The sequence below is a fragment of the Aethina tumida genome, chromosome 1 (genome assembly GCF_024364675.1).
Source record: "Aethina tumida isolate Nest 87 chromosome 1, icAetTumi1.1, whole genome shotgun sequence".
NCBI classification, from domain to species: domain Eukaryota; kingdom Metazoa; phylum Arthropoda; class Insecta; order Coleoptera; family Nitidulidae; genus Aethina; species Aethina tumida.
The window spans coordinates 71465252-71492911 of NC_065435.1; the positions used below are offsets into that span (position 1 = coordinate 71465252).

Consider the following 27660-nt stretch of genomic DNA (forward strand, 5'->3'; position numbering starts at 1 on the left):
AGTATGATTTAATGGGATTATTTTGAAGTTTTCCGTTATTATATTTTGGTATTTTGATAAGAGTATTAGGGCAATCCTGTAACAAAGGTTATTGTTAATTTTCTTTAATTCTTTCAGTATATAATTTTAATCTATCAAAATTGACTTGGGTTTCATATTGATCATTTGATATGACAGCAGAGTTTGGGAGTACAATTCTTTTTATTGTAAATGGACCTAGATATTTGTCTTTTAGTTTATTTCCTATCTGGCTCTCTTTTAACCATACTTTTTGATTTACTTCGAAAGTATTAGGATAGTTTACATGTTTATCGAATCTAATTTTTGCTTTTTTCTTTTGATCTCTCAATATTTAATCTGGCTTGTTTATTAAGGTAACTAGCTTTATTTTTCAATTCATTCGCATATTTACTTATTAGTTGTGACTCATTGTAATAATTTTCTGGATTTCGACTACTAGTGTGTCCTAGAATTAATTCATATGGTGTAAAACCAGTTGTTTTTATTTTCGTATTATTATAGGAAATTACAGCATAAGGTAGAGCATTTAAGATATGTTCATCGGGATTTTCTATTTTAAAGATTCTTATCATTTCGATCAAAGTTGAATGGAATCGTTCCAGTGATCCGTTGCTTTGCGGATGTGCCACTGAGCTAAAAGTTAATTTGAAATTGTATAGTTTGGCTAAATCTTTTATGGTGTTATTGTTAAATTCTTTTCCAGCATCACAATGAATTCGGAGAGGAATACCATAGTGTTGAAAATATAGTAACAGTGTTAATGCAACTTGTTTTGCAGACTTGTTCATTAAAGGATATGCTTGTGTGAATTTTGTTAATTCGTCGCGGATAGTTAAGATGTAATTAGATTTTGAGATTTCCAAAATATCTATGTTTAATCTTTCAAAAGCTGTTTTAGGAGTTTCAGTTATCACAAGAGGTTGATCTGTATTCTGTCGGTTACTTTTAGTTCTGTTACATACTTCGCAAGATTTCACGTAATTCTCGACGTCTTTTTGGATGTTTTTCCAATAATATTTTTCTTTGATTCTTCGCAAGGTTTCATTAATTCCCCTATGAAGATTATTTTTTCCATTATGAAAGTTGTCTAAAATAGTATTACGTTCATCGACGTTTGGTTCTATAATTATATTTTTACAGATTATAAAGTTTCTTTCGTCATCGGCAAATATAAAAGAGAGTATTTCTGCTATATTAATTTCATTGAGGTTTTCAAAATAGTACGTTTTATCTTCAGAAAATATATCTTTGTTTTCGTAAAGAATTTTAAAAATTTGTCTTTGTATGTCTTCTTTTTCATTTGTAATTGCAATTATGAAATATCGTCTATTAGGTACTGACGAACTACAGACGGTATTTAGTTTCGTTGTTGAGAAATCTTCATTATAATTTAAGAAATCATCCATTATTTGTTCTTGAAGTTTATTTATATTTCCTTTTTGAAAAAATACTACAACATTTTTATGTTGTTTGTCTAATATCTGATTGTTGGTATATGAAATTTTTGAAAAGTCTATTATAGATTCAGTTTTTGTTATTTCGATAAATCGTTTGTATTCTTCTTTTGTTGATTCAGGAGCTATTTCAGTTGTTTCACTGAGATTATCATTTTCATCATTATTGTCCATAGCGTTAATATTTTCAATTTTAATACGTGATAAAGCATCTGCGTTTCGGTTTATTTTTCCTGGTTTGTAAATAATTTCATAATCATATTCTTCTAATTTTAAACGCCAACGAGCTAGTCTTGAACCCGGATCTTTTATTGAGAAAAGCCATGTTAAAGGTCTATGATCTGTGATAAGTTTGAATTTTCTTCCATAGAGATATGGACGGAAATGTTTTACTGACCATATTATTGCAAGAAGTTCTCTTTCAATTACAGAATATTTGATTTCTGCGGGACTTAACGTTCTTGATGCGTAAGCGATTGGTAAATCTTTTGATATAGGACCTTGAGAAAGTACTGATGCACTAGCATCAGGTTTTTTCGGAACTACCCACACTGGAGAGGACCAGGGAGATATAGAGGGTTGAATGATATTTTGGTCTAACATTTTGTCAATTTGAGTTTTTACTTCGGTTTTATGGATATGTGGATATCGATACGATTTTGTGTATATTGGTTTTGCATTTCCTGTGTCAATGCAATGTTTAATCTCATTAGTAAATGATAATTTATCACCATCTATATAGAATATGTCGTTATATTTTAAACATAAGTCTTCTATTAAATTTTGTTCCTCTTCGTTTAAATGTTTTAATCTTAATTGATCAAGAATTTTATCGTTTCTAGATTTAGGTGTTATAATATTGTTACTGTTTATTTTTTCGATAATGTTATTAATGTGATTAATATTTGGTAATTCTATAATTTCTATCGGATTGATTTTTGTTTCTATTTCATCTTCACTTGTATTACAAATTGTTGTTAAAAAATGTCCGTTTTCTACTTTAACAGTTGCTTCAGCTAATAATAGGTTTTTATTTATGGTTTGTTTTAAACATAGACCTTCTTTAACTTTTGAATTTGTTTTTAATTTTATAATTTGTTCCGTTCTTGGAGAAATTACTACGTTTACTGATTTTTGACAATTTTCGTACGATTCATTATTGTATAAAGGTATTGAATAATCAACTTTCTTAAAGAAGATTTCATTTTTATTAAGATCAATTGTTGCTCCAAAATAATTTAAGATATCTATTCCAAAAATTCCATCAAATTCTAAATTTAAATCATGAATGTAAACATCGTAGGTGTCATTAAATATATCAAATTTACATTTTTTATCAACTGTAAAAGCACCATTCACACTTGTAACTTTTGTGTGCGTTTTTTGAATTGTTGTATCTTCACTTATGACATAAGGTTTCACGATTGTAATTGTTGAACCGGTGTCAATTAAAAATTTAAAATTTCCATTTAAAAATTTTCCTATTACAAATTTCAAATTATTTTGATCATTATTATGATTCATCATAGTAGCCTTTTTTATGAGTTTTGGTAAAATTATTTTATTTTCTTTTATATTTAGAACAGCGTATATTTTATTTATATTATCATTTATGATTTTATCATTATATTCGATTTTTAATTCTGAAATATATTTATTTTCACTTTTCTTTAATAGTTCGATTAATTCTTCTTCATTGTATTTAGTTTCATTAGTTGAATATATTTCAACATTTTTATAAAAATTGGGTTTCATAATTGTTATTTTATAATCTATTCCCGTAATTAATTTAATATTATTCCCAGATTTAAATGTTATATAGTAAATGTAAGGTTTATTAATGATTTTATTATACGAATCCTTCTTTAAGGAAACCGTAATATTGGGTATTTCATTCTCATTCAAAGCATTAACATAAGTTGCATCATCATTGTTATTTAAAAAGTTGTCGCTATTTGGCTCATTATTACAGCTTTCATTGATACCTTCAAAATTTTCATAAAAATAGTCAGGTTCAACGTTGCAATATCTTTCACCAAAGTATTCATTTTCTACTACGACATTTTTATTATTATATTCATTATCATATTCATTATTATTTATTTGACACTTTTGGTCATAAGATTTATTTATTTGTTCATGATGATGATAATTTTTTATTTGTTGAGTTTTTTTATGACAATATTTATTATTACGTTCATGGGAATTATTTTTAATATTATAATTATTATGTTTATTTGAATTATTATATTGGAAAAGTGTATTTAAAACGTTGTTCTTTCTGTTCTGATTTGATTTGGTTGGGCTTTTGATGTTGAAGGAGTTACATCGCCCATCGTGCACTCCTGTTGTCTGTTTAAAGCATTTGTACTTCTTGAGTAGTTATTGCTCTGATTATTGGAATTAGATTGATTAAATTGAGGTTTTTTATAACTAGGATTAAAATGGTTTGAATTATAGTTTTGTTTATAACAAGCTTGATTATTCGGATTATTTGAGTTATAGGGATTCTTTTGATAATTGTTATTATTATTATTATAATTATAATTAGAATGCGTTCTATTAATTTGGCTTGTTTGTGAATTATTATTTTTGTTTCTACAATCGTTAATTGAATGACCAGATTTTTTGCAATAGTTACAAAATTTAGATTTTGCATTTTTATTTTGTAAATAATTTTGATTCTTGTTAGGTGACTTAGAGGCTTCCAGGTAGTTTAATTGACATTCGCGTTTTATACGAATTGCTGCTTCAACAAGGTCTTGCGGATTACTTGCACGTATTATTGACCCTAATTTACTATCTAGACCGGTAAGGAGAGTATCAAGGCACATATTGTCAATCATGGTGCATTGACTTTCCTTTTGCTCACGCGAAAGATTTTGAGTGTTTATACAACTATGCAGTTTTGCGTTATGTGCATTGATTCTGTGAATAAAACCTAATGGATTTTCATTTGGTCCCTGTCTAATCCTATTTAAATCATGAATTAAAGAGTTTAAATCACGACTGTCACCAAAATGAGTATTTAATAAAATTTTGATTTCTCGCCAATTATTAATATTTCTAGAGTTTATCAGTTGAGAAGCACGACCACGTAATTTATTTTTGATATGGACAGTTAATAAAATATCTTGTTTACCTTCACATAATTCCAAAGCAGTATTACAAGAATTTATAAAAGCACTTAATAAAATTTGATCACCATCATATTCAGGTATAAGAGAAAACAATTCAGTCAATTTATATGTAGGCATTTCTTCACTAGTTGAATCAGGCATTGTTATAGAATTATAATAGAACGAATTAAATACGAATAAACTATATCAATTATGAGCAAAAATAAGGAATGGTAAGAAGAGGAATCGACTTACAGTATTCTGGACATCTTGTGCGAGATTCTTTATCTTCAAAGGATTCTTCCACCAAAAGCTGCTTGAGTAGATTACGTATGATCTTCTTCTGGGCAGGCATTTCTTCACTAGTTGAATCAGGCATTGTTATAGAATTATAATAGAACGAATTAAATACGAATAAACTATATCAATTATGAGCAAAAATAAGGAATGGTAAGAAAAGGAATCGACTCACAGTATTCTGGACATCTTGTGCGAGATTCTTTATCTTCAAAGGATTCTTCCACCAAAAGCTGCTTGAGTAGATTACGTATGATCTTCTTCTGGCTATTGTTGAAGATATCCCATCCTCGTCGCCAAATTTGTTGCGAATCACGACACTTATTTATATTTTTAAAAACTTTTATTTTACTTATACAAATATGATTACAATTTAGTTTGAAGTACAGTTTATAGAATGAAAACAATTGATGGAATGAATACAATTAATAGAATGCTAAGAAGAATGCTAATTGGAATAGGAATGAATATGATACAGTAGGGTACTCCTATTTATAAACTATCTTAACAAAGAAAATATATTTTACAAACTAAGATGTTCTAATTCTAGAGTATGTCCTTGCAACTAAGAAATATTTAACAATGCACAAAGAAGTATTATATTTCTAATGCGCAGATAAATAATATAATGTGCTTATCTATCGGATATAACATATATTATAAATATTATAAATACATAAATACCTAAATATATTTCCATAAAAATAATTTTTACAGGCCAATCCATCGTTTTTATGTATATGCTCTAACTTCTCGAGTTTTGAGACTCAATAGTTGATGGAAATGCCCTTCCTTCATATAATTTCTATTCCATTTCCAATTTAAGTTTAGAGACGTGACAACGCATTAGTATTTTTTATTTGGATGCACAGTCTAAAATTAATTTGCATATATTAATTAATGAAACTAATTAAAATTGCCGAATAACTTCATATAGTAGTATAATAGTAGTAGTACTAGTAGCTACCAAACCAATAGGTGCATTTTTGCGATCATAGTAAAGTTGACGCCGACGGAAAAATTGATCAATTGGGGGCGCCGAAAAGTATTAATTTGGAATCAATATTATATTTTTGAGTTAGTTGAATTTTTTAGTTTTATTAGTGGCTTATAAAAAAATTGTTAAATATTACTGCCTCATTCAGATCAACTTCCAGTGGTATTAAAATTTTCATTTATAATATTTTTATGAAAATTCAAAATCCAATAAATACTAGATACCTCTTTTATTTATAAAAGAGACAAAAAATTCTATACATGCTGTGAGAATTGTTTTATATGTCATCCGATAGGTGTCTACAAAAAAATGAAAAAAATGGTTCTTCATTGAATTTAGCATCCTTCAAAATGAATACATACGAAATTTCACAAAAAATATTGCTTGTTATTCTGGTAGAAATAAAATTTTTCTAGTGAAAATATGATCAACAATACTAAAGTATGAAGTAAAATATCAAAAACTCACAACTCACGAGAACCAGCTAAATAGCACTGAATAGAGAATAAATATATAAAAGAGTTGTCATAACACGAACCTTTTTATTAAAAAAAATAGTTAACATCATACTGGTCAGTTTAATATGTTACTTTATAATTTAACAACAAATTTTTATTCGATATCTCGTTGTATTCAAAAGTTTTTATAAGGATAGAGGAATTTCTACGAGTACATTGTGTATATTATTAAGGATTGATGTCAGCATATGAAATCTGAAATATTTTTAATATGGTGTTCTTGATCACAAGTCATACATTTATTACAATTACAATATTATGTCATAGAATTATTATTTCATTCCTTTTTAATGCATAGTAATATGTATAAAAAGTAAAATTATAAAAAATCATTTTTTTAAATTTTATTAACAATAATAAGAGTTTTAAATATTTAAAGGCAAACATAGGAAGATAACAGTATTACAACAAATTAATTACTTTTAATAAAAAGTTATGCATATTTTGCATGTTAGTTCCTAGTATAATGCTTATGATGTAAGTTGAAACGAAGTAACGTGAAATTGCGCCGAGCATTTTAACTGTACGTGGCAAAAAATATGCTTTTTTATTTTTCTTAAAAGGGATCCATTTACACGACGTAAGCATATTGTTTAACCTTTTAGTATCGCGTATAATCGTGGTTTCAGTTAAAGGCGTTCAATGATAGTAAAGCTATTATTGTAATTTTTCAGTAATAAATTACAATTGATTTTATGGTAGGATATATTATCGAGATTGCTGTGGAAAAAATATTTGTACAGGTATAATCATAATTAATATTTATACTTCATACATTAAATAAAAGAATTTGCAACTCGGTCGAAGGAGTGAACGTATATTAGAACATATAATACATTGTTTTTTATTAACTGAATATGCATGTTTTTAGTAATGAAAATTTGACGGTTATGGTTATAGAGCTATAACCTATTATTAATTCAATGTTAACAGTTTTATAACAATTTGCTGATTAAATTAGACTGATTCAGAAGGTTTCAATATACAACTAAAGACTAAAATAAAATTTAGAGGTTTTATTATATATACATACACTTTATATACATTATGTAATTAAGTTTGATGAATACGTATGATAACGCGTATCATGCCTGCTATTTAATAAAATAATTATTTAATATATTTTTTATTATTTGACTGTAAATAAATTAATACTCATTTTGTTTTAATTAAAAATAATTTAATTTGTGAATAATTTCAAATTTATAAAACTATAATAAATTCATCCATTCATAAAATATTTCTAAAAGAAACAAATATTTAATTAATTTATTTCAAAGTACAATAAGTAAAAAACCCTGGTACAATAGAATATATCTAATAATTAAGTTTATTTCATAAAAATTAATAATGCATTATGAATAAACATTCGTCGATGTCGATTTCAGATGGAGTATCAAAATTTCATCCGGTGGATTATAGTACTATAAAGTATATTGCTAGAAATAATGTTAAATTGGGAAATTAAATATCTTTGGGACCATCTGGACGAATTTATGAATTTATACATGGTATTTCCTATTTTTAATCAGTACACCAAAAAGAGGTACAAAGCGGACAGGTATATTAAAGAAGGGATGATTACTAATTTAGATAAATTATAAAATTATTAACGATTGCGGGTGAAGTTTATTTTATTTTTAAATGTTTTTTTTTTTCATTTGTTAATTTTTGTTTTTTATGAATAATGTATACTTTTACTATTGTTTTATTCATATTTTAATATAATAATATTACGTTTGTGTTGCCAGTTAATAAAAGTTCCAATATAAGTAGAAAATGATTTAAAAACTTGTGTAATTGTTTAATTTTGTTATCAGTGATTTACGTTTAGTAATACAACCATATTTTGTTTATATATAAACTAGACATTGATTTCTTAAACCTTATTTATATCTAAAATAAACAGGGTTTTCTTAAGCCGTTTATCACTAGTATTGCCAGTTGACCATTGGGAAAAATTGCCTTCCTTAGAATACTGATAAAATATACTTGGTGTGAGACACCTGAATATCATTGATTAGTCAGTAGTTTTTTGACCCACTGAATGAAGTTAAATTTCTACTCATTCAGGTTTAAAGAGTGGTGGTGAGAATTAGTTGAATGTGTGTGTTTTCACAATGGTCACGTAGTGTAACTGAAAGTGGGATATCAATATATATAATTTATACATGGTATTTCCTATTTTAACAAGTATTATATGTACTGCACGTTCCAAACAAAATCCTAAGTACACAGCGGACAGGTATAGTAAATAAGGGATGAATACTAATTTAGATAAATCATAAAATTTAAATGAGGGATCGAAATTTGGAAAAATATGTTTAAAATTAGATTTGACGAACTAAATATTTACTACTAGTACTAGATAGTAACTATTATTTTTAATAACTATATTTAAATAAAATTAATGGAAAATTTGCACACTTTACATTTTGTTGTCGTCGTAATGTTCAAATCAATCTAGTAATAATGTAATGAGATTAAAACATAGGTTGGAACTGATAAAATTTTAAATTTTCTAATGAAACCTCATAAAGTGGATATATAAAATATAGAACGTTAATACAGACATCTACTTTTTCTTAGAATTTAAAGATTAATATAATATTTTTGATTAAATAGTATATACAATTATATGTTAATTTAAAAAAATGTCTGTCTACCAAATTTTTTGAGCCTCTGGCTGAATATTAATTGTATTGATGTAATCCAATTATAACATTTATTTGACAAACGATTTAAAAAATGTTTTTTTATTTGTATTGCATGTATATTTTATTTTGTTTTGTTATTATAAAAATATCTTTTTAATAATAAAAATTTTATATATTTTAAGTTTAGAAAAATATTATTGCTTTAACTAAATCACAAATAATAAAATAATTTGAATCTATTTTAACTCAATAACTTGTAGAACATTTATAAAATGGTATTAAGTTTGGATTTTAACTTTTTTTTTATTAACTAAAACAGTAACCGACTAGTATTTTAGTAGAATTGAGATAAAATCAATAATATATTATTAGAAATATCAAATGAAATAAAATTTATTTTTTCGTAACATAAATATGTACATGTATATATTTTATAAAACAAAATGTTAATACCAATTTAGAAATGTTAGAAGCGCTCTACAAATTATTGGGTTGCTTTACTTTACTTTAAAAATGCTTGTATAGCACAACAAATTTGTTGTCTCACTTATTCAAGCAAATTATTACTGTATTGCTCTCTCTCACACACTCTCTCACACTCACCTAACTCTCATTTCACACCGCAAACGAAACTGGACCTTAGGGTGGAATACCATTCTGCAGCCGACTGTTTATAGAGCAGCGTTTCGCAATATTTCTTAATATTCATTCAATAAATGTGTTTGTCCCAGACGTCTCTTCAGGTATATAAAAAGATTTATTCACAATTTCCAAGAAACCAAATATGTAAAACACAGGATTTTGTTAAATATTGTCACCTTGTGAATATTATCAGATAATAACGTTCCTTGATGTTTAAATAGTTTCCCTTATATATTTTACGATCCTCAACCTGTTGGTGTTCCAGCAACATCCGACATCTCCACTCGACCTTAGTCGTCTGCTAAATGTCATGAAGTGCGGTTGTGTTTCAAACGGTCCTAAAAAAAATCGTTATATATCCCTGGTAAATACGAATTTTTACATTTATTTTTAGTTTTATTAATATTAGTAATATTAATTTATTTACATTTGTTGATCAACTTTATCAGCGGTTCAGTGTGTTTAATTATTTGTGTTGGAGTGCATAGTTGCGATTTTATTTTTCTGTTTTGTTTTAACATATATAGTGGTGATTTTTCAAGGAAAATTAGATTATAACTTTACAAATCAGTACTTGTACACTTGCTGTTCAACTTCCTCAGTGGTTTACAGATATCCAATATCTCACGTACTTATCTTATTGTATGTTTGAAATGAACTAATGTTATTAGTTTCAATTTTGCATTTCGGTTTTGATTTTAATACGTAAGTGGTGGTGTAACTTCAAATTTTTGAAACATTTGTTAAATAGATTTTCAGCGAGTTTAAAATTTTTGGAATTTTTAATTTAAAAAAAAATATTTTTTAATATTAGTCAAAAATCATTTGTGACTTTGTAAAAATAACGCTGAGGCATTTTTGAACTTGATTTCCATCAGACATACAACATAAATGAATTAATTGTTCATGAAATTATATTTAGGATTTGTTGACGAATCATTTATCATAAAAGGTTTCATTTTTATCAATATAAAATAATAAGCACTAAATAAACAAATTAAAGTGATGATCCCATTGTGCCGATCTGTTTAAGATTAGCAGTGTTAACTTGGCAAATGTCTAACAATGTCTTTTTTGTGTTTCCAATATGGTCTTTCGTTTCGGCTCATAAACGTGTGTTTACTTTTATGGGGTTTAAGGGAAATTTTTATAGCCTTCGGGTTGTTTGTCCAATATTTGATGTCTAATCTGTAAATTTGAAGCAAAAAAAAAATCTTAAAGTGCACAAGCAACAAAATAAAATGTCGTAATCTAAATAGTCTAAATATACCCATGACTCAATCAAATTTATTAGTAGTGCGTGATAATTTTCAATTTACCATATATCCATATTTTTCATTAATTCATAAACAAATGGTAATTAAGTCGATATTTTTTATTATTTTGATTTTTTAAGTTGATAATTGGTAATTTAATGTACTGGTCCATTCGTTTCAAAATAACATAAATAAATTTAATAATATGAGATTAGTATGTGTAGATTATTAAATTATAGGTGACACATAAAAATTAATTAATGATATAAATTAAATATGTATAGTATTTTTGGAAAAGTTTTTATTGTATTAAAGGCTAGGTAAAGTTAAGTCTATAAAATTCCACGTTTACTCGTCAGAAGTTGTAGAATAAGTGGTGCAAAAATATTTTTTTTCTTTAAAGCTAAGCTAAGAGTGGATTCATAATGACATTTCCATCTTAAGACCTATTTTCTATTATCTGAATATGGGAGGGTGATATAAAAATAATATAATTATACAAATGGGACAACAATTTCGCACTAATTTATTTATTTTTTAATATAATATTTCTTGTGATATAAATCTTAATCCAATAATTTATAGAACAGTTCAATACAATATATTCTGTATTTTTTAGTTAGTAATATTGTATGAATTAAATATAAGAATATAAATTTTTATACAATTTTACGTTAATTAATCTTATATTCACAATAAAACATAACATTGCGAATCAATTTTTCCATTGGAATTAATTAAGTCATTATATACTAAATAAAAAGCTAAAATACAGTGGTAGCTCGATATTCGAGTGCCCCAATATACGAGAAGATGATGTCTATTCAATTAAAACGTGAAATCATAGAAAAACATGAGCCAAGATGTGCGAGTAATTGACTTGGCGAAGATGTACGGACGTAGCATATCAATAATATGTACTGTGCTTAAACAGAAGGGTATAACGCCAGCTAAGGGCTAATTGCTTTGAGATACGAGCAAGGTTACGGAACGAATTAAACTCGTATGTCGAAGTACCACTGTATATAAAAATTGTAATAAACACATCTTAATATAATAATTGAATAAACAAATAATTAATTGTAGAAAATGATAGATTCTGGTATCATTCTGTTATATTATTTCCAGTCTTAAATTTCATTAAAATACTTAAGAATTTCTCAATTCTAACCTCACATGTTTCAACACTGTTTTCAATACTTTTAAAGTAGAATGCATGTGTGCAATTTTCTCTAATTATTTATTAATTAATTAATAATACCACTTACTAACCAGTAGCAAAATTTCATTCGTTAGCTGCTCATTGGTTAGTTTTCCAAATTTCGGTGACTTATCGCAATCCGTTATGCCCAAAGTCTGTTCCCGTAAATTCTAGTTTTAGATACATAATCTGAATTAAGAGACGTTTTCACAAATCATGAAAACTTAACAAACAGCTTTCTATACTGAATCATGTATTTCTTGTACTAACGCGTGCATAAGTGGTCTGCCATTTTTTCGAAGCGCTTGACCGCAATGGTCACATCTGTTACCGACTATTACTTAGGTCCGCATAAAAATTAAAAACTGAATCAGTTTAAGTTTTGACACGGCATATCGAAATTACAAAACAAAATGCCATACTATAAACAGGATTGTAAAGATTGGATCACGGCAAATTATGAACTAATTTTGTAAACATTATACAGTTATTTAGAGAATATTTTTCGTGTGTTGTTGAAATTGTTATGATAACTACAATATTTAAAACAATTATTTAAACGACAAATATTATATTAATTTTAATTAATATTATTTTGATTTTTTATTTTAATTTATTTATGTAGAATAAAATTAAAACAACAAAATAACAATAGTTATTAACAATATAATACACATTTTTTATATTAAGCGACAAAAACAGAATTCGGATAGATGAATTCAAAAATACCACTTTGGTTTATTCACAAGGATTTTCTCTTCTCAAATTCTCAACTAGATATTGTAATCGTTTTTCATTTATTGTTTGAAATCACAAATAACTCACATGATTTGGTATTATAAATGGTATTACTTAAATGTTCAAATAAAAAATATTCCAAAGGAGTTACATCAGATGAGTTTGGTGGCTAAATTCCTCTACCAATCAGAGTATTCTTCCAGAAAACGTTGCGTAGTTTTTGAAGTATGGACAAGAACACTATCGTAAAAGTAAATTTTAAATTGTCTTCTAATATGGATAATTAAATTATTTTTTAATTCATTTCTTCAAATAAATTCAAGAATATAGAAAAATATTCAAAACTAACGGTAGAGCTTTCTTTATGCTCCCATCTACAAATGTTTTACACTTTTCCACATTAACAAATATAAATAATTGTAATATTGTGGTATTTAATTAATTAATTATGAATGTCCCAATCCAAGCGTTTGTTACTTGATACATGACATGAAACAACAATGCATTAAAAACTTTGCGGGGGTATTTTGGTCTAGAGGTATGAATTTTATGTATTTTATCAAGTGCAATAAGAAAGAGACAAACAATATTTTTACTATCCATTATCTTACAAGATATTTAAAGAATACATTAAAAAAAGTGAAAAAAATAAAAATTGAACGAAATATAGTGCCGTAGTTGGGGTAGACGGGTACGATCTCTAACGTCCTTTATTTTTAGCTACTAACCAGTGTATACTATTAACTCCACTGTTAATAATATTCATTGTTTTAAATACAAAAAAGAAAAACTAAATATACCCCAAATTTGTATTATTGTATCATGAGATAAATATAACATAGCGTTTTAATTTTAAAATAGAAATTATATACATACTTGGTAGGTCGCATTAGTCGAATTATAAATCAACTTAAAAGGGACTCTCAAAACCATTACCTGACATTTATCTAAATATAAACAAACAAACTCGGTTAAGCAAAGTAAACAATAGAGGAAGACAAAATTTTAAATAACTATTTGAAACTTATAAAATTTCCAAAGATCATAGTTCCTTTGCCGATGTTAATATGTATAAGGTGTTAATTCGAATTTCCTATAGATGAAATATCGTGATCTACACATCTGAATCCCAATCTGCAGTTCAACAGTACCGGCGACATCGACAATGATCCTTTGGAGAATATTTTGGAGGAAGAATGCAGCGTCCATCCTTAAAGGAATTGGTTGTAAATTTATTAATCGTTTTGTATTTCTATTATATGGTATTTAAAATGACTGTAACCACAAGTAATCAATCTTGTCCTAGTGAAACAAAATGCGCCGTACACACTTGAACAAAGTTCAGTGTCTCGAGTAATTGGTACGGAGTTAGGAACGCGTCTTTATGAGTCGCAACAATCCAGCAGTGGTCTGTTTTTTTGGCGCCGTATTAAAGGAAGTGCGCAAACCAGTTTTCGCAGATTGGGACGGGTTATTTACCAAAAACCGTTTGGCCCAAGTTACAAGTATATATTGTCGTAGAGATGGGAATACCGGTTCCACAAAAATCTCCCGCTCCAAGCGACCGCTCCACGAAAATACCGCGACAAAATAACGTTATTTTGTTATTTTTATAACTATATCGTCTCCGAGTTCGACAACGTGTCACGAGTCGCGACAATGCGATCCGCGATGATCCGTTCCTTGGTATCTTAGCGATACCGAATGACTTGTTTCATAAATTTTTATATAAAATATATTAAACCAAAGATCTAATCTAAAACTGTGTTTAGATAAGGGCATGTACAGATTTTGAGAAAATCGCCTTCAAGACTTAATTAATGAATGACCTCTAAGAGTGTGATTTATTTGTATAATATAAACAACACTTTGAAAGATTATAATTCTATAGCAAAAATGAAAATCAAAAAATCTTATGAATTTGTTTTTTTTTGATTATATAGTTTAGTGTCAAAAATAAAACAAATTATCTTATTTTTCAATAATATTCATAGAATTAATGAATCATGTGGAGACATAATCCAAGAGAAAAGAGAAAGATATCTAAGAACTTATGAAAAAGATATAATAAGTGCACTGAAATGAACGGTGGATTGATGGAAGTAAATAAAATTTGGTTATTAAGGATATTTTTAGTATAATATTCCAATATTCTTTAAGAATAAGATAATTTGAATATGATTCTTAATTTTTCCTCAAATTTGATAAATACCCATTTCAGGGGATATTTAATCTATCAGTGTACATAGATTAAAAATGTGTTAGTATGAAGCCTTAAAATTATCCTGCAGGTTTTGATTTTAGTCTAAAAACGCGACATTTTGCGTATAAGCAAATTTTAATGCTTTATAATTGAAAAAAAAAAATCAGAAAAAAAAATTTGGTCACACTGTTAAGATAAACAGTCCTAAAAAATAATTTATTATAAAATTTTATTTATAACATTCTTAATTTATAAGTATATTATTTTGATAAATACACTAAAGAAAAAAAATAGTATTGAATGATTCCTTCGAATTTTGAATAAAAATTAATATGTCTTACATTTATTACAAAAATAATAGTGTATACACACTGAGTACCAATTTGTTCTCGATGTATACTATTAAATTATAGGGAACAACACGAACGTTCGGTTCCGCCAAATTGTTAAATAACCAATGCATTTGCGCCGCTGATCGTGGCGAGCTTCGCGACGAAATTCGGCGCGGAACTTCGTTCAAGTATGTACGAGGCTTTATAATTCTTTTACGTGCAACGAATGTTATAAACCACAACTTAATCTAATCATATTATTATCAAGCTCGCTATTTTTTATGTTATACGTTATATTAGCTACCAATAATTATTTTGAACAGTTAAATTTTAAATTCATACAAGTGAATGTATGTATCACTACTAATGAAAACATGCCATTGTTTAAATTATCAACATCCTTTGTGAAACGTAAGCTTTTCTAAGAAATATAAAAGACCGCTGTATATAAAAGATTAATTTAAGCGTAGTAAGTTTTACGGGAAGCAAATGTATAGAATGGCATTACCACTCTAAGGCAGTGGCGGACTAAGGCCTCGGCAACCTAGGCACGTGCCTAGGGCCCGAAAATTAGGTTTTTAATTTTTATAATTAATTTTTATTTAACAGAAAAACGTGATATTCATATTCATTCCTCAAGCGTACCCAAATTATGCCGAATCATTGATTGATAGAGTCGACAATATAAGATGTATTGTATAAAAAATCCACCAAAATCAATAAATGGATCTTTGGAATCATCATCTATTCTACACAACGAAAGGTCAAAACAAATCACTTCAGAACAATTAATAACGGAGAAGAAGTTGACAGAGATTGGTTGGCTTATACTGAAACCAACAACTTATTGTACTGTTACATCTGTAAATCATTTTCCAAACAAACAACGCTAATGCCTAATTTTACTCTCTAATTATTGATTCAACACCTGATATATCTCATGTAGATCAGATGACCGTCAATATTCGCTATGTTGTTCCAAGAAAGATTTTTGGGATTTCTACCTATATTTTCTCATACTGGAGAAAACTTGAAGAAATGCAAGCAGTGAAAGATCATTATTAAATAACTATGACAAACTAATTGACGAGTCTGCAGAATTCAAAGTGAGAAAAAAGACAATATAACTTTTTCCTTTTTTTCTTGGAATCCGATAATTAAATAGAATTATCTAACGCAAAGTATGTGTCATAACTGAAAAATAGGCCCGGAATTACAATGTTGCCTAGGGCTCGCTTTAGCCTTAGTCCGCCACTGCCCTAAGGTGTTAATTTTTTCAATATTTTCCTAAAAAAGTGAAGAAAAACAAAAATCTCCAAAAATAGAAAATGTTTATTTTATGATTCGCTAGATTAATTGTTCTTAACTGCCACAATTTACAGTATCATATGACTCTTTGTTGCTGATATTGGCCTGGTGACAGAGAGTGGCAAAGATTTTTCTTCAAAAAGTGGTGGAATGCCTTTTTAAGTTTTGACACTTGTTTCATAGAAAACAATATTTGTTATTTTCCAGAAATATCGTTATATCTTAAGTAAATATAATTTATTATATCACGAATTATATGTATATTTATCTGGTGTGGAAATACTCGATAACAGCTAAATACGTCCAATTTTATATATTATTATTATATTAATTATTATAATAATTAATCAATGGCTAAAATAATAATAATAATAATGCGACAAAACCAAATGAACCTCTCCAATCAGTTCGGTCGGCCCACAATTCGCGAGTAACTTGGTCTAGCGCTTTCGATATTATGTTCTGCTGGATCTTTGCCTCTACTATATAGCATCAAATATGTCCAAAATGATTTGATGATTTGATCAGTGTGGTTATAATATAATAATATAACATAATATAATATAATTAATAATAATAATTATAAAAAGCCCATATTCAACTTTCAAATACGAGTCTTTCGCAAGATCAAATAAGGCAGCGCCATCTCTAGTAGAATTATGCACCCTACAGATATTGCAATAAATAGGAACCACGCGTGGAACTGGTAAAACTCAAATGACCTTGGACCGAATGGCCGCATTGGACTCTGTCAGATTTTCAAAGCACTTTCGATCCTCAATTACTTTAGATCAGTGAGAAGTACACCCGGAACGACTTCAATCTCTTATTACTGAATGCAAAATATCAAGTTATCTCAAAAACCAACCAAGTTGTTAGTCATATCATTTGTCTGTCAAAAAGTGTTAATGTGTTTTATTCAAAATATCTGTGGCATACAAAAAGAAAATAATCTATTAAAATATAATTTTTTATCATCAACTAATGATAAGTATTGAAATTTAGATAAGATTGCTATATAGACATCAGTCTCCAGATAAAATATTTAGTCTTAATAAGAAATAGTGTACGTACTATATACTACAAATATGAACAACAGGTAAGGTTTATTCATAAATCTTATAGTGCTTATTACCCTTGCTTAATTACATTAATATATAATAACTAAATATAAAATATTTTATTGACGCAAAATTGTATATATTGTCATAATTAAAAGAATATTAAACAAAATGTTCCACAAAATTTCTCAATATTGTGAAACATTTTAATTTTTAAATAAGTTAGACCTGAGATTAAAGTACCCGTTTTTGTTCCTCTCTTAATGTTTATTACCCTTGCTTAATTACATTAATATATAATAAATAAATATAAAATATTTTATTGACGCAAAATTGTATACCATGTCATAAGTAAAAGAATATGAAACAGAATGTTTCACAAAATTTCTCAATATTGTGAAACATTTTAATTTTTAAATAAATTAAACCTGAGATTAAAGTACACGTTTTTGTTCCTCTCTTAATCTCTTAATGTACTTAAAGTACGCTTCTATTTACCTGATGAAGGAAAATTGTCCAATTATCATTAGCACCTCCACTGTACATAAATTCGCAATTTTCTGACGTATATTTTTACACAGGCGTTACTTCCGTGATTACGAGAATTACGACGAATTAAACTCCGGAAGCCATCTTGATTACGGGGCCACATCTAAAAATTTTGTTTCTAAACAGCGAAACTATCGGAGCAGATACGAATATAATTCTGATCAACACTTTGACGAAGACCGGTCACCGGAAAAATATTCAACTGATGAATTGTCTCCCATCAGTGAACACAGCTTCCATAAACGTTTCGATTACTGTTCGGACGATGAAAGAGCTATTTACGATGAAGAAGAGGACACCCCATATATTAAAAGCGAAACAAACAATAACGATGATGTCATTTATAAACGTTACAAACACAATGAAAAATTTGGAGACTATAGTAATTTCAGAAAAAACGATTATTTTAGGCCTAACAACAACTACCAGGCTAGATACAAAAATAATATGGATTACAATAATTTCGTTCGAGGTTCGGGGTTCTGTCAAAGGGGTAGGTACTGGTCAAATAAAAGAAATCGGTGGAAGCCTCGGCACCACTTGGATGATGTGTGGAATCCAAATTACGAGGATGATGAGGAAGTTGATCAAAACCAGTGAGTGAAGTAAATTTTATATTTTATGGGGTATTAGGTGAAGTAATTTCTCATTGTTGTGACATTTTTCTCCACGCAATCTATTATAAATTACTCCAACCTATACATGGAAATGCACCTTAATTAAATTATTAATTAAATATTTTGACACTGTTATATCTATTTATTAACAATAGAATTGTCTACAGCAAAAGAAACCATTTACTGATCATATATGGTATATTTGTTGTAACTTGACGCTTACGCAAAATATCTTTCAGGTTTGGTCCCGCGGGCATAAACAAACTACAAAATAGGAGTCAATGGAGTAGTTCCGGGTCCAATTTTCGAGGAAGAGGGCGATCATTTCTACACAGTTTCTCAAGTCAGAGTTTTCAAAGAAGTACGCTGGATCTTGACAGGCGAGCACCTACCACTGATATAGAAGAACAAGTAGGTGTTATAGATGAAACTAACTCCGAAGACTCTATTAAAACAGATATAAATATGAAGAATGTTTCCATAGAAAAACAGATTTTGCCAGAAGTGCCAGAACCAATGGAAACTAGTTTTACAGAACACCCATTATCTAAGTGCAATAAACCCATTGGTGACAAGACTTGTGATAATGTTAAAGTAGATCAACCAACCCGGGAAAATCTGAATGAAAATAAGTTTACAAAAGATTCCAAAAGTATCAATAATAATACTTGTGAGAGTTTTTCTAGATGCTCGCAAAGTACCAGATATCAGATATCTGAAGAAAATAAATATAGCAATACGAAAATTTGTGATGTTACCAAAAAACACGACTTTGTTGATAATTCCAAAGAAAAGTTAAAAGTTAAAAATTGTGATCGTACTGAAAAAACAGACTCTTCAAAAACTTCTATCGACGATCATAAAAACCTTAAGACTGATACAATAAAAGCCAAAGATGATAGTACAAAAAATTTAAATTCATATAAAGGTGATCCTAGACTGTCTAGTGCCAATAAAAACAAATATTTTTGTGACAAAATACCAATGCCAGGAAGTAAAAGTAATTCTAGTGAAAATTTAGATTTACAAAATACCATAAAAATGGTTGAAGACAATAAACGAAACAGAGATACAGAAAAAGGTTCATCGAAAGATTCCACACTGAAAAATAAAAGTAACAACATTATAAAATCAGAATCAAAACATGGCGGAAATAAACATAAAGAAATTGGTGAACAAAAGAAGTCCGATTTAGTTATGAAAATGGATAAAAAAGTAAAAAAACATCAATCCAAACATATATTGAACAAAACAGAATCTGTTAACGATAACGAAAAAAAATATTCACATTCAACGAAAGACAAACAACATAAACCAGAATCAGAAGCGTCACATGCCAATAATATAGGAAAACTGATATCTAAAGACAACATAGCTAAGCCGATTATAAAGTCTGATCATAAAGTCGATAAAAAAGTAGAATTTAAAAAGGAAAAGGTAAAAGATTTGAAAGTCGTTATAAAAAGTATTGATGTAAATACCGAGAAAGTTAATAAATTAGATACGACGGTTCATGTGTCTCAGGATTCAAAAATTGAACATTCCAAACAAAAAATTGTTCAAACCTCGAACAGAGAAAGTCTCACTGACAACTTTATTCAAGACAAAGAACAAACGGGATTGATTACGATTGAGAAAGATGAACGCTCTGAATGTGGTAAAAAGAGACCCTCAAGTACAAGTGATATATCCCATTTCTCTAAACGAAACAAAGTTTCACAACCGGAAAAACCAGAAGTTGTAGATGCTAAAAAATTCGTAGGTAGAATACCCATTAAACGACGGCTCAATATGGATGGTGATGATCAAAAATTGGAAATTTTGAAAAACTCTATAGATGAAGTTCATGTTAAGGTAGCAAGGTTACATGGGGAAGAAATTGAGAAACCTATGTCACTCGGGAATTACATTGGCACTATGTCGAAAAGGACATTTTGTGAACCTCCTCAACTGAAAACAAAATTTTTGTCTCCGCGGAAAGCTATGCATTTGTTTGGTCCAGATTATTTTGAAGATAGTGAAGATAAGAATCAGTGCAAAGATGCTGAAAAATCTTTGGAAACTAGTGCAAAGATATCAAAGCCTGAAGTCAACAAGTTAAATACATTAAAAATGTCTTCATTCAAAATTGACAAAGGTAATTCTGGGGAAAAGGGTAAAAAAGATAAACAAGATAAGAAAGAAATTACGCGAAGCTCAGCCGACAGAAAATCTACCTCTAAGGAGAGTAAACCTAATCCTGAAGAAAACAATAACAAATCTAATGAAAAATTATTAGAGAAGAGGAAACGTGGCCGCCCGAAGAAACAAGTAATAGAAGACGACGTCAAGGAAGATCTGAGAGCAGAGATGGTTAAAATGCAACAACTATTGGATGATCAAGTTCAAGCAAGACGAAGAGTTGAAGCGCAACTTCATAAAGAACGAGAGGAGGCAAAAAAGAATAAACTGGAGGCTGAACGAAAAGAAGAGGAGAGAAAACGTACCTTAGAGAAACTTCTAATGAATACCGTATTTCCTACAGTTTCTGAAGTGTGTATTGAAGAAACAGTCAAAGATTTCGTAACACCAGATCCAGAGAAACATGTTGCTGTTGAATTGATTCATCCTCATCCTCAAGAAAGTTATTTCATTTCGGATCCACCAGATTTTCATGGGTCGCTTGTTAAAAGCCAACGAAAATTAGTTGTACCTAAGTTAGAAACCATAGATCTTTCCCATGATGACGACATTGTTAAGAAAGAAATCGATAAGATAAAATCTGAAGAATGTGTAAAATCTGTTGAACCTTGCATCTTGTATAGAAGTGATGAATCAGGAAACGAAAATTTAGAGTGTTTGGTAACTTCCGACTTTGTCAATCCAAATTTAGTCTCATCGCCTCAAGTTTCAAAATTTTTGTCGCTGGTGGATCAGTTAGCTAATAATGCTACTGAAATTGCTTGTCTTCCGAATGAATCCCCTACAAATAATACCGTGGCAGATGAAAGTACTGAGAAATCGTCTGTAGATGTGGCACCAACAAATGAAATACAAGAACACAGAGTCATTAATTATAACAGCATAGTCACACCTGAACCTTCACGTGCTATTGATATGACAGTGCCACAATTAAACGTTTTATCTGAATATAATTATGTGCCAAGTACTGTAAACCGTTCCACGAGCCAAATACAAGAGAATACTAGTTTGAATGTATCTTCTAAACAACAATTGCTGAGTGAAGCACGAGAATACAATAATGAGAGTTTGCCTTTGAGCCCACAATTTTCAGATACAATTAAAAATCCTAATAATTTCGTACGCGTTGCTGAACTAAGATCGAATGACGCGGATCCTTTAGAAACAGGTCTTGAACATCTTTGTCTAAACAAGAGCATAACAAATGCGGTTCAACCTGATCATCTGTACAGTGCAGAATCACAGAAACTGAAACTTGGCAATAATTTGGGCAGAACTACTTTGAACGATCAACCAGCAATGCAACATGAAAACGAAAATGAAAAGGATCTATTATATAATAAAATTGGTGTTAGTATAGCCAATTTCTTATTCATAATGATGACACAAGAAAATTCAAAAATATTCATCTTGAAAAAATCTGAAAATAAAAAATTATGTGAATCAGTTAGTCGGTCTATGCACGCAACTTTGGATAATTTAAATCTACAATTAGGTCAGGCACCTAATATACATAATATCGTTATGGCCACACAGAAATCGTTGCAGAAACAATTTAATGTTAAACGGGAAAGTGTACCTCCTTTAACAATTTACATTTTCCTTTACGATATGATTAAAAGTCTTCCAAACAACTTCGCCTGTAGCGATTGGACAAGATGTTTTCGAGAAACGTTAATTACTACAATGACGTGCATAACTCAACATTTGCATCTTAAAAAAAATCCACGAGAAAACAAAAATAGCAATATTGGTGAGTAAAAAAATACTTGATATGTTTCATGTGATATAATTAATTTTTTTTTATTTTTCTCTTTAGGATTTACATCAAAACAAAGGAATACCCTTTTGAAAATGATTCATAAGTACAATGCGTCAGTTGAATTCGTTAGAAGTTTTAATAGGAGGAGTAGATCAGTAATCAGAGCGCCAGTGCTGTCAACACAGGTGCAAAATAACATACAAACGACAGATATAAGACTCCAACAAACATCGGTCACATCCAACCATAATCCTAAAATGTCCAACATGCCACAATTTATGAATTCTGTAGTCGAAAATCAAACATTCTCGACTCAAAAGAAGGTGACGTCACCATTAACATTCCACAACTTTATTCCACCACCCGTTTATTCTTCACAATCAGCGATCACCAGAACCAACTCATTGACCAAATTGAACATGGTGCAAATGACCAAGTCTGCTGCGCTGGAAACACCACCATACAGCCCTGTTTCCCAATCGAATCCGTTAAGGTTGGAATTGCTTAGACGTAGACATTCGTCGTCCATATCCCCGAGCCAACCTCATACTCCTGAATATCAAGACCACGTTTACGCACCTATTCTAACTAGAAACCAACCTGTAGTGCCAACAGCTTCAATATCGCAAAGGCAATTAACGACGTTATCATCTGGACAATACACAGCGCAAAGTTTTGTTTACCCACAGGTTGGACCTAGAAATGCCCAGGTCATAAGTCAGATTAACAACCCGGTAATGTTGCCTAGATACCTAGCTCCCTTATCATCCACAGACCAATTCATTCACAAATTACAAAATGTAGTTATGTCTGTAAACACACCAGAAAATGAAGGCAACAAAGAACCCATGGTGCGCCGTAGACATTCAACGTCCTTCACACCTACACATCAGCCCAATTATGTGGAACAAAATGTTGTATACACGCCCATTTGGTCCCGAAATATCCAGTCGGTAAAGGACGCTACTAAAGAGACGACAGTGGGGAATACAGATTTCGTAGGATCCTCGTCACCAAGCCAGACTGTTCCCGAGTCATCAAGTTTGCACTCTATCCCGTCGTCTGCGCCCGATCGTGTAGACAATACTGACTCGTTCCGCATCCGTCTTCCACTCAAGGAGCCCAACACAACCGGCAGGCGACCATCAATGCCATTGTTGGAGAACGAAAACAACGATGAACACAGAGATACTAACACTGTAGAACGAAATATTGAGCAACAACAGGATGAAATTATTGATTTGACTTGGTTGGATGATGTGTCTGACACCGAGATTGAGAATGTTTGCTTAAATATTAAGGTTGAAACCAAAAAAGAGGAAGTGGACGAGGACGATGCTGAGTTGATGGTTGTGGGGGATACCTTAGACAGAAGCCATAAAACGGTATGTTATTAAAAGTACTCATAGTTTCTTTTAATTATTATCTTACTAGAAAGATAAACATTATCTGGATGAATTTTATAGGGTACACCATCAGATAGTGGTTTCTCTAGCCCCGAACAGGTTCGTTATTGATCGTTATTAAACTAACAGGTGAATGACTAGTTTGCTAAAAATATTTTTTCCAATTCAGTTGTAAACCCTGAACAATTATTCTAATGATTGAATCTATTGAATTGGAAAAAATGACTGGTGTTTGGATATTTTTAAAGTTGTGCTTGATTGGGCTTTTTAATATTTCATTTTTACATAACTCTATAATTACATACTCCTATGGTATAAATACAGCAATTACTAAATGAAATAGTTTTTGTGTAGTATAAATATTCCCACTTTATTTTGTATGAAGCCAGTGGCGGCTCGTAAGATTTAAGTCTCGCGATATAAAATATATAAAATGATATTACTTATTTAATTTTCGATTTCATTATATATTGTCTTACATCCACTGTTTAACATTAGATTACTTCTATTTTAAGAAATAAAAATTAAAAAATAAAAATTAATTATTTTTTATATAAAGTCAATGAAATAATTATTTTAAATGACTGCAATACTTGCTTCATCTGAGTAGCCGCCACTAAAGGAAATGCAATTGCTTTTTCTAACTGCATTATACGTATAAATCAAATAATTATATTTGTACCTAGTATGTTGTTACAATGCTCTTTTTATCTCTTTCAGACTGTTTACGATGATCATATCTGTACGTGTGGCAAAAAAGCTGTCTTCTTGTGTACCAAGTGCAAATCTGTAATGTATTGTAGCGAATCCTGCCAGGTAAATCGAATTGATTATTTATTATTATTAATATATTTTTTTAATAAAAAATTCAAATTATTTCTATAACAAATAAATTATTCTAGAATAACCTAATTTTTTTGGTTTTAAAGTCTATGTCGAACTTAGATAACTCTAAAATATGTAATACATAGTCCCATCCATATTATGTAAGATGAATCTTATTATAATAAATACGAAATGTGACACTTTTGAAAAATATATATTTGTTAAATAATTAATGAATAATAACTTTACGCTGGCCAATCAATAATCGCAAATTTTATCCTTTTATCCAACTTTGAATGCGTGAAGCATGCAAATCATTATCATACTTAAAAAATCCATGTCATTGGAAAATTATCGATGGCAAATGGTTCCATTACATCTCTCATGATATCTCTTTATACGTAATGGTTCTATACCATGCCAAGGAAAGGAACCCCAAATCAAAACTTTTCTTCCACCATGTTTCAAAGTTTTTGTATTGTATCTGACTTATTATCCTTATTAGGAGAACAATGAATGTAATTTTTATCTAATCTGGTGCTATTGAACATTAATTCATTACTTCAAAGTACCCTTCTCTAAAATTCTGAGGAGTAATTAATATATTTTTGTTGTATTATGTTTTGAAACCAATGGTCATCACAAGTTTTTAGCGATGTCATTAATATTTAGACCTTGATGTTTCATGTTAATTATTATTTTCTTTTCTCTGAAGTGCAATATTTCTTTCTTCTTACCGGAAGTGAATTTATTTAGTAAAATAATATAAGTAAATATAAGGATAAATTCTTCTTATTAAGAATATTGTTAAGTACATATACAAAATGAAAATATATTTGACGTTGAAGACCACATTGCAAAGTCGTATTTCACTCATAGGGTCCGGCATTGTTAATTACGTATATTATTTTTTAAATATTTTCTTAGTGTACAATAATTTGTGGTAGACATTATTTAACCCCTAGATTTACAGAATCGACTACTGTACATAAATTGTATTTAAATCATGCCCATCGGTGTACAAGCGGCTATGTAAAACATGTCGTGTGTCCACCCGAGGGCACTTGAGTCGATAATGTTGCTGCGTAGTGACCCGCCGGTGGGCATGCTGTCTTCAACGTGTTAAAGTAACATTTCCAATGTTTATAGGATATGTAACAAGAAAAGCAAAAAAATATATAGTATATTTATTATGACTGGACAAAATTTGTATTAAATCCTTTTATGGAACATATTATAAAATGTTTGATTTTATTTTTTGTGTCGTTTCTCTGGCCTAGCCTTAGTCTCTTCGAACTCCCACTTGCACCACTAGTTTTGATTGCAGTGATAATTGACTGCCTGTGTATTAACTGACTGCATTTGCCAGAACATCATACTTCACAACTATACTTTTTCACTACTTTTGTAACCTTAAAACTTCTTATCAATAAATAATATTTTTAAAGAATGTTTCCTATGTTTCTCTCTCTACGTAGAGATTTATCTAAAATTTAGGCAAAATTAGATTGCGCCAAATATTTAATTCGATTTATCAAGATATTCGATTAATTGAAATTCACCCCGGAGGCCATTGCCATCCAATTTGCTTAGATTTATTGAAAATTCGAGTTATCGAAGTTCGACTGTATATATTTATTAATAGAAAACCGTGATAATCTGCCTAATCTGTGCCAATTGTTTTATTTGTTATTTGTTTTTATGAATTATTTTATATAATATTAAATTTCTTTCTTTTTAGTTAATCCATTGGCCATACCACAAGGCATCCTGTTCAAACGAGAAATGGTATCATTAATATGCCAGTATTAGAACTTAAATATGTACTTATATTGATATCTCATTAGTATTTAAGTATTTTTTAACTTTTAATATAAGATTGAACGTTAGGTATTTCATCTACCTCAAATAAGTTAATATTCCTACTGATTATTATTTTATGAATAATAGAAATTTTATAAGGAATGTTATATATTTAGATATTTTATTATAATGTATTCATTACTAAAAGACTGTTACATTTTTAAATTTTTGATGTTTGTCAAAATATATATAAGAATTTATTTTCAAATGTGCCAAATGTGTTTCATTTTCCTTATATGTTTATGATAATGGTTTGTTTATTTTTTCTTTTTTATAAGTTTATTTTGATAAATTGTGATATTGTTGCTTTAATTATAATTTTGAATAACAAAAACTACAGAAATAACTCAAATTTATTTCTAGAGGTTTTGTTAAGCATCACTGATTAGAATAGATTTAAGTTTATTTTATTGTTCTAAATCCAGAAAAGCTGGAGCAGTTGTTCAATAATAAAAATATAAAAGTAATTGTGTTTTTTAATCCCCCCTAATTTGATAATTTTGCTGCGAGGTGAAGTTTCTTGTAAATATTCAGTGAAGTTTTCTACTTTGAAATAATGATTGAGGTCCTTGTTAGAGGGCGACACAGTCTATATAGGAAGTACATATTTTGAATATTAATTAACATTTGCAATGCAGAAATAAATTTACGAA

The 27660-nt window shown here is 29.1% G+C and overlaps 1 protein-coding gene across 4 annotated transcripts in view; it reads left to right on the forward strand.

Annotated features, from left to right (window-relative positions):
* The window catches only part of LOC109604799 (uncharacterized), a 47271-nt gene extending 19797 nt beyond the window's left edge, over positions 1-27474 (forward strand). Inside the window, exons 3-8 of one of the 4 annotated variants that reach the window (XM_049962336.1) lie at positions 18764-18949; positions 19210-22904; positions 22971-24298; positions 24380-24418; positions 25040-25135; positions 26886-27474. In XM_049962336.1, the coding sequence (XP_049818293.1) occupies positions 18764-18949; positions 19210-22904; positions 22971-24298; positions 24380-24418; positions 25040-25135; positions 26886-26942 (5401 nt within the window). In that variant the 3' untranslated portion in view covers positions 26943-27474. Of the gene's footprint in view, positions 1-18763; positions 18950-19209; positions 22905-22970; positions 24299-24379; positions 24449-25039; positions 25136-26885 lie in introns of those variants that run through there. The other 3 variants (XM_049962337.1, XM_049962339.1, XM_049962338.1) reach the window with 3 other exon arrangements.
* Positions 27475-27660: the final 186 nt, after the last annotated feature.